The sequence below is a fragment of the Anarhichas minor genome, unplaced genomic scaffold, assembly GCF_050575085.1.
Source record: "Anarhichas minor isolate MPS153535 unplaced genomic scaffold, ASM5057508v1 ptg000082l, whole genome shotgun sequence".
NCBI lineage: Eukaryota > Metazoa > Chordata > Actinopteri > Perciformes > Anarhichadidae > Anarhichas > Anarhichas minor.
Genome location: NW_027466528.1, coordinates 420,139 through 429,561, shown reverse-complemented (window position 1 = coordinate 429,561; position 9,423 = coordinate 420,139). Strand labels below are relative to the sequence as shown.

The 9,423-nt window shown below is 42.9% G+C and overlaps 1 protein-coding gene across 1 annotated transcript; it reads right to left on the bottom strand.

Annotated features, from left to right (window-relative positions):
• Positions 1-432: 432 nt before the first annotated feature.
• Positions 433-8,341, bottom strand: LOC142938298 (parvalbumin-like EF-hand-containing protein). The gene is given in 6 exon segments (XM_076081586.1): positions 433-560; positions 821-889; positions 891-972; positions 1,240-1,302; positions 1,416-1,542; positions 8,246-8,341. Coding segments are annotated over 6 exon segments (483 nt in total). The 3' UTR covers positions 433-514.
• Positions 8,342-9,423: the final 1,082 nt, after the last annotated feature.

Sequence of the window (9,423 nt, the reverse complement as noted above, 5' to 3'; positions counted from 1 at the left end):
TCAATGTGGGCTCTTACTCCTCCGGGACAACATGGACTTCTTTAACCGCAGCATGTGCTCACGTAATGATCGAAGGGCATTTGCATCACGCTGAGCTCTGATCTGTGATCGCAGCCTTTTTAAAACAAGGTTTGAATAAATAAACATAGCACAGAAAGCAGCTTCCATATCTGCACTTTTATTCATTGTATAGAAAGTAAATGATTGAGAAGCTGAAGGGAGAGAGCTGCTGTCCCTCAGACATGAAGAGTTACTGACTGCTGACTCATAGTGGTGGAACCCGGTCAGTGCACCAGAGTGAGATATGAAAAAGGTCCAGATCTCTGTAGCTGGTGCTTCTCCATCAGTGCATACAGCCGGGGTCATGGCCTCCACTCAGACACAAGCCCACGCATTCATTTTAATGACTAATAATCAGTAGGGATATGTTTAAATAGTTCATTTATTGGGTCGTTGTTTGACTTCTGTTGGCCCTAAAGAAGTTTTACAGTAAGCACGGATTGACCTCGTGACCTTACTTCTTTGGTTTCTTCTCCATCTTCACCATGTCTGAGAACTCTGAGAGGTTGAAGAGGGAGAAACATAGAGCCAGGAGAATTAGAGACTTAATGAAGCTGTATTTTACAACTCATTAGCTGTGAAAGTAGCTTTAAAAGATGTTTTTATTTACCTTTTATTTCCTTTACTAAACGTAATGTGTGAGTGAGCTTTTCCCCCTCAGACATGAAGCGTTACTAACTGCTGACCCTCGGTGGTGACTACCAGTCAGTGCACCACACAGTGTAAAATGCAAAAAATAAAATAAAGCTCCTCCTTCCCTCTGTAGTCGATGCGTCCGTCTCCATCGGTGTCGACCGCCTGCATCGTGGCCTCCGCCTCGTCATCAGAGAGGAGCTGATGCTGCTGCAGTCGGAACGGTCCACAGAATGTATCCGTTAAAGGGGAACGTGGTCAGCTGGAACAAGTACTCATCTGGTAGAAACAGACATTAAAGGCCCACATAATTCCATATTTTTCATATTAAAAAAACAATATATATATTTGATTTTGTGTATCAAATATATATTTAATTCCTCCTTTTAGTAGTAATTTTATTCAGTCATGTCAATGTAAACAAGCAGAAACAAAGTGAGTTATGACTGAAAAGACAAAGGTATAATCATAATTCATATACATAATAAAAAATATATAATAATAGTCCCCAACAAATGTACTTTTTCTTCTTTTCTTCTTGATGGCCTCTCTGCTCAGAGGTCTTGAACTGCCTCATGTACTCCAGAAACCTGCTGGAGTTGAAGTTTCCTGTGGACAGTCACAGCAGGATGACATCATGGACATGATTCTCTCACACACACACACACACACACACACACACACACACACACACACACACACACACACACACAGTGTGTCACCCTGCATTCTCATCTCCCGTGGCATGCGGTCGATGTCCTGCTCGGTGAGGGAAGCGCCCATGGCCACCGCCACCTTCTTCACCTGCGGCCGAACATCGTCGTCCATGTTGTTCAGGTGTTTCCTGAGCTGCAGATCAGGAGAAGAGCAAACAGTTCAACAGTTAAATCAAAGGCCGACTGAACAAAAACAGTACATTTACTTCATTTGTTAATGACTGATAGGGATTTCTCTGACACTAAATGTCTGGTTTTACTCTATTATGTTGGTTGCTTTAGATAATAACATTTTACATCCCAAAGGTAACATAAACATTTAAAAAAATTGTTTGGAACCAGAAGTGACAGAGGGCGGAGCTAAGTACAACTGAACGCTGAATAAGACATTTTTAGGTGACTAAATTGTCATAATTAACTTTCATGAAGTAAAAACACTGTGATAGAGACCTGTCAATCACTGTGTAGCCCCGCCCTAAAGCATCCCCTGCTTTATGGTCTGTTTGACTCTAAATGGACCATAATGTACTAAATGAACATCATGCTGTATTGAAGAAGACTTGAAACTAGAGATTGAGACCATAAACCATAAACATACAATGTTTACTGAAGTAATAAATCAAGAGAGAAGTAGAGTCATTTTCTCATAGACTTCTATACAACCAGAGGAGTCGCCCCCTGGTGGACACTAGAGAGAATGCAGCTCTAACACATTTCAGAACCAGAGGTGGAGAGTCAGACGAGAAAACTGATGCCACTCTCGTTGAATAAGAAGCTAAAGCCAGCAGCCGTCTAGTTTAACTTTAACTTCAGTCCCTTTTTCTTTCCTTTGTTTATGTATTATGTATTTTCCTTTATCTGAATGAGGGTCAAAGGTTGGAGTAGAGGAAGCCTCTGAGACAAATTTGTAAATTTTGGGCTGCATGAATAAAACTGACTTTACTCGACTCCTTTCTCCTTCGTTTTTTTTAGCTGATCTTAAATAATTTAAAACCAGGCATAAATAAACCCTACTGTTCTTCAATGTAAGTACTTATTTTTCTTTCCCTGCGGTTTGTTATGGAGTATCTTTCCACTTCAGTTTTTCCACTCTGGCTTGATCACACTGCGGTGACTGACAGGAAGTTATTTGCTGGTGATTTACTTCATCACTGAATCTCTAACAAGCATCTGTTGTTCTTTTCTTTAATTTCCTGGCAGACTCAGAGGCTGAATCAAACGTTGCCCCGCTCTAAATCAATACGACCTCAATTACCTGGTTAAGTGATCAGCCAGAGCTGGGTTATTCATGCAGGGGGAGGTCGTGGATATTTTGGTTCCCCATCTTAATAACGTCTGTCAGTGATAATGTCAGAGGACACGTCATTCATCGGTATGTGAGCGTCGGACAGTAATGGGGGATAATCTCGAGGGACTGCAGGTTAGGGCTGTAGTGAATTAGTTGTGCAAACAGTGTGCAGAATGAAGCAGAATGAAGCAGAATGAAGCAGAATGAAGCGGAATGAAGCGGAATGAAGCAGGATGAAGCAGAATGAAGCAGGATGAAGCAGGATGAAGCGGAATGAAGCAGAATGAAGCAGGATGAAGCAGAATGAAGCAGGATGAAGCAGAATGAAGCAGGATGAAGCAGGATGAAGCGGAATGAAGCAGAATGAAGCAGGATGAAGCAGAATGAAGCAGGATGAAGCAGGATGAAGCAGGATGAAGCGGAATGAAGCGGAATGAAGCAGAATGAAGCAGAATGAAGCGGAATGAAGCGGAATGAAGCGGAATGAAGCAGGATGAAGCAGAATGAAGCAGGATGAAGCAGGATGAAGCGGAATGAAGCGGAATGAAGCAGGATGAAGCAGAATGAAGCAGGATGAAGCGGAATGAAGCGGAATGAAGCGGGATGAAGCGGGATGAAGCAGAATGAAGCGGAATGAAGCGGGATGAAGCGGGATGAAGCAGAATGAAGCAGGATGAAGCAGAATGAAGCAGGATGAAGCAGGATGAAGCAGAATGAAGCGGAATGAAGCGGGACGAAGCGGGATGAAGCAGAATGAAGCAGGATGAAGCAGGATGAAGCAGGATGAAGCAGAATGAAGCGGGATGAAGCGGAATGAAGTGGAATGAAGCGGGATGAAGCGGGATGAAGCAGGATGAAGCAGGATGAAGCGGAATGAAGCGGAATGAAGCGGAATGAAGCGGGATGAAGCGGGATGAAGCAGAATGAAGCGGGATGAAGCAGGATGAAGCAGAATGAAGCAGGATGAAGCAGAATGAAGCAGGATGAAGCAGGATGAAGCAGAATGTGAAAGCAGGATGAAGCAGGATGAAGCAGAATGAAGCAGGATGAAGCGGAATGAAGCAGGATGAAGCAGGATGAAGCAGAATGAAGCAGGATGAAGCAGGATGAAGCGGGATGAAGCAGAATGTGAAAGCAGCTGGTGAGTGTTGCTGTGTTTCCACGCTTCTTTCATCATTCCTCTTTTTTCTCGTTCGCTCCAATTTCACATCATTTGCACTTCAAGAACTTTCTTATCAAGATGAATGTTTTTTGTTTCTCATTGGGGAGTTCATACAGACACTCCATAGATCAAACAACACCACTCTGCTCTCACTCTACAAGTTCTGAAGAGAAAAAGACAGAAATTAAAACTTGTCCACAGGCTGTTTACAACTTTGACAAACTAACATCATGAAAGCGAAAGGGAAAATGAAAAATATTGGAAATCATTACCACCAGATCCATCCCAGCAACCATTTCCCCCCTTTTGACCATATCCTGTCCAGTGCTACTCACCAGATCCAAGGTTTCCTGGAGCAGTACAGCTGACCCTCCCCCTCTGACCCTCTCTTATATACGGGAAGGATGCAGCCACCAGTGGCCTTGCACCTGTCTCGCTCTCTCCCTGGCGGAGTCATTCTCAGGCCAGCCTTGGCACGGTGCTTGAAAATGATTCATAATGGCTGTTGCATACAGAGTTTATTAGCAGTCTGCACTGGCGACATTTCAGCAAGTCATTCCCGAATGCATTAGTGCTGCTATTTCATGAATAGTTCTTCCTCTAGCCAGCAGTCGTCATTTCAATAAAGGATCTCTCTCTCAAGGTTAGCTGTCAAGTCAATGGCTCAAAACACCAAAGCCTGAGTCACTGGAGACACCAGAGATACCAAATAGACCAATCAGAGCCTCTGGTTTATACTTTTGTGTCCGTCCATGTACTGTTTATGTCTATTTATATCGACTTCTATCTAAATGAAACAATCATAATTTTAAAAACAAAGTCTAGCAGCATGGCTCTAGTGATGGACATGTCTGTCTCTTGGTCACTTTGATCCAGACTGAAATATCTCAACACTTATCGGAGGGATTGCCATGAAATTTGGCACTTGCCTTCGGGTCCCACTCACGATGAATTGCTCTCAGCTCTCTATTTCAAGTCTTTATAAATGTCACATTCTGCCTCTCCCTCCAGCCACGTTCCCACTTCCTCAAACCCGTTCGAGAGAACCCTTAAACACTCAGAGATTTGACGGTGGGACAGAACGAAACCCACACGGACTCAACAACTTCCGGTTCAAGCGAGGATCATTTCCTCGCTCCTCGCTCGAACCGGAAGTTGTTCTGCGCCGCCATATTGACGGCCGTCCCAAAGCTCTTATTTCTGCTCTGAGGAGCGAGGATCGAGGAGGGAGGAGGGATCTCTGAGGAGCCATGAGCGAGGAACCACGAGAACAGACTTCCAGGAAGTGTTTTAACGGCCGACACGCCCCCTCATTGTTCATCAGTCATGTGATTGGACGCTGCAGCCGATCGGATTGATGAGATTTTTTTCAACATGTAAACAGTGAAGACGGATCACAGATTAAACTCAAGCTTTATATTTGATTAATTTTCTGATTTAACATCTGGTTTAAATAAATGTTCATTGTAGACTGAACAACAAAAGGACCACAAACAACTTTCTTCATTTATTAGAAAGATTTGTGTTTTCATGATCTGATGTTTCCCTCAAAAACCTTTATTATGGAAACAATTAAAGTCAGAGGGAGCTGGAGAGACTAAACCCTTTATATACATATCTATATATAGATATAGATATATCTATATATATATGGATTAATAAACCCTGGATGGTCAGATTACATCATCTAATCCCACACAATAAAAAGTCAGTTTGTGCAGTGCAGGATGACGTCACAGATGAAGCTTCCCCTCCAGGAAGTTTTCATTTCACACTTTGCTGCTTGATTTTTAAATGTGTAGAAATGAATGGAAGTCAGTGGCTGCCTGTAAAGTGAGGAAACATTTCACAATATATGTGAACATGGTTCACAGTAATATTGAGCACATTTGTAGTAAATTGGCAAAAACATGCAAATTCCCCAGCACTTCCTTCCTTTGGTTCATGTTTTATTGAAACAGCCTGTGTGTCAGCCAGCAGGGCTCAGTGTCTACACAAGCACAATGAGTTCTATCACTACAATTCAACAAAGGAGCAATCTGCTGTTTCCAGAAGCAACAAAGTGAAGCTGTGGTTGGATTCCCGGTGACAGGCTGAGACGTGATCAGAGTGTGCAGCCCACAGCAGCTCTGGGTCCCCGGTTGTTTCTGCGACTTCATCACTTTGTGTTTTTCCTCGAGGACGTCGTCTCTGCCTGCAGGACTCAGAGGTAACTTCAGCACAGATGCACTCACAGCCTTCGCTCACACAGGAGGACGGATTCTAAACCAATCTCAGCTTCTTCTCCTCTGCAGATGTTTTACCACTGAATCAAACCAGCGTGAACCCGGCTTCATCTTGTTGCTCGAGTCAGTGGCTCACATTCCTGCAGTAAAGTGTAACATCCATGCTGCTGTTTTTGGGAGAGTTATCGGCTCAGAAGAAGACGACGCCGTGTTCGTTGCCCAATTCACCCTTTGTTAAACTGCTCTCACTCGTCTTCATCAGTAAGAACACGTGATGAGGAGTCATGAGTAAACCTCTCCTGCTTCATGTGAAGAGAGTCACAAGTCAACGAGGTTGAACCGCTGCTACAGGACGTGGATGCTTGGACCCATTTCAGCATAAAAACACACTGAAACAGAGAAATCATCTAACTTAAGTTAGGCAAGGATTTTTTCTTAAATTTCTCTCTATTTGCTGAAAATCAACTATTTCAGCTCCTCAGGGAAACTCTGCATTGTTTTCAGATTGTTAACAGTTTGAACTGTTCTGACAGCTTTTCATGGAGCCAAGCGATCGTAAAATGCTCTCAGTAAACTAAACATCCAGACTCTTTACAAGCCTCACAGTGAAACCAGAGAGGAGCAGCTGCTCGGTGCAGAGTGACCGAGGCTAAAGCTGAGCTTAAAGCCGGCTCCGGGCCCCTGTTTTCCTCCCTCATGGCCCCCAGGGGACAGCTCTGAAATGTGTGGTGAGGATGGAGCCGGACGGCTGTTTAAGGGGAGACACCCGAGTTCAACAGGATAAAAAAACAAACTAATATATGTGCCATCAAACTTCCCCAGTTGATTACTGACATTAAGTATTTTTTTGTATTTCAGTTTTGTGAAATGTTATGTTTGAATATGTAAATGAGGCATTATGTAATGGTAACTTTTGTTGAATTTAGGAGAAATTTACAGACGCAAACAGACAAAGTAATAAAATAAATGTTTTATGTCCACTAGTCTGAAAGAAGACGTGTTATAGAAGAAAAATGGACCAAAATCTCTAAATTGAAACAACAGTGTTTTTGCATCACCCGTCTCCTCTTAAATCCCTTCAGTGTAATTCCAGTTATGCTCCTCTGATATGCAGAAAGCATCCAGCACCATGCTGCTCTGTGAGCAGGTGTAATTAGCTTTGTGCTTGAACTGAGCTGGCAGATACAAATATAAAGGTGCAGTGATAGTTCACCTGATGCTCTTCACTTCGGATGGAAGTTGTGAAGCGACTAGAAAGCACAAACCCCTCTGCTGCCGTCTCACCCTGGAAATCCATCTGGTCCCCTGCTTTCTGTTTCCAGGGAAACGGAAGACATGAATGTATCAGAGAGCGGAACATGACGAGATGGTGAAAGAAGAGGAGGAGGAGGAGGAGGAGGAGGAGGAGGAGGAGGAGGAGGAGTGAAAAGATTTAGGAGGAATATTCCTGTCAGAGGAATCCAACGTCCAAAAATAGGAACCGTTATGTGAAATATAAACTGTGTCCATCCGCCGTCCTCGTCCTCTCTGACTTCTTCTTCGTCACACTGAGACTCCATTAGAAAGTAAATGCGTCTGGAAGGGAATCAGAGACCGGGATGAGAAGCCATACATCACCCTCTCTCCTCGTTCCTCTGCTTTCACTGTCTCTGCAGGAAGATGAGAGAAGAATCACATTTAGTAACTCACACAAACAAAAAAAGACCTCAATTATGTCCCGGTCACTAATGGTTCAGTCCTCCGTCTCTATTGGCTAGAAACGTCCCTCTGACTCTAAATGATAAAGATTGTCAGCAAATGGAAACACCTCCATGTGGTGAAGATGAATTCATAACAAAGTTCAGAGGTCAGTTCTGATTGTGACACATTCAGGGAACAATCTGAATATGTGAACGTAGGAACATTATAGTTTTATGCAGATTTGGGAATGATATGAATCCTGTTATGAGCTATGAGTGTAGGAGACTTCAGAGCAAAGTGGATCTGAACTCAGATTCTACATTTTTACTTCTAATCCGGGAAAATAGAAGAAAATCCAAAGTCTAAAGATGGAGATTATCTTCTGAAAGGAAAGTCTGTCCACATGTGTGAAAAACTGTCAACGTGTTGAAATGATTTCTTGTTTTATGTGATCGCAGAGACCTCGACCGGACCCTCAGACCTGGATGGACGTGACCGGGACCAGGACTCCTGAGGACAGCACTGGACCGGACCTGAAGCTGGGTCTGACTCTGGAGCTGCTCTGGTGAGGAGACATTGTAGGTTTTGTCCTGCTGACACTGAAACTGAAAACTAAAAGTAAAAAGAAGAGTTGTGACTTTTTTTAAAGGATCAAATACAAACTCGATGTCAAATGGACTTTCAGAATGTGTCAGTTGGTCTGGACCCACTTTTGTTAGGATCTGGACTTCCATCCAGGATTCCTTCTGACTGACATGTTCAGAACCAGGTCAGAATTTAGACGTCTTAAGACCACTTCTAAATGTCAGTAGACTCTCAGAACAACTTCAAAATCTAGACTTGTTTTCAAGACCAGTGGTAGAAAGTAACTCAGTACATTTACTAAAGAACTTCATTTGAAGCTACAGTTGGGACTATAATAATAAAAACAGATTGCTTTAAGAGTCACAATATCCTGACAGCAGAAAATGAAACAGATCATCTGTGAATAAATCAGGTTCCTCCTCTTAGTGCTCCTAATGATCTCTGCAAGTTTCCACCACGCCGGATGAAAACCAACCAATCAGAGCCGAGGACTCTAACGCAGCTGTCAGTCAGTCACTGCTGGTGAAGTCTGATCATAGGCAGCGCTGATCAAATAGGAATTGATATTCTGTTACTGTAAGGCCTTTTTCAGCCCAAATGTTGGGAAACATATTTTATTTCAAAATATTATTCACTCAACCATCTACAGTACAACAATAAAATGACGCTTACGTGCTTGTTGAGACCTGTAACTGCTCGTGGATTACCCTTCATCACATTAGGGTAATGTTGGGTGATCATATTGGTTATGGAGTGCACAGTCAGCTGATTGTGTTGACAAAACAGTAGAGGGAGCATTCTTAAATGAACTATTGCAGAGATGATGTTTTCTCACAATTGCTTACTTTTAGCCACGTCTCTATGTGATCTTGGCTTTAAGAGAAGCTCCTTCAAACAGAGCACTGAAAGTCTCTGAGAATATAAATGTCTATTAATTATAAATGATACATTGCATAACTATTCGTCCATGCAACGAAGAGCAGCGTGCACAGGGAGACTGACGGGGAAACAGACAAAGACAATTGTGCTTGGACGGATCTTTCTCTACTTTTTTTTAGTAGCTCAGTCTGTGAC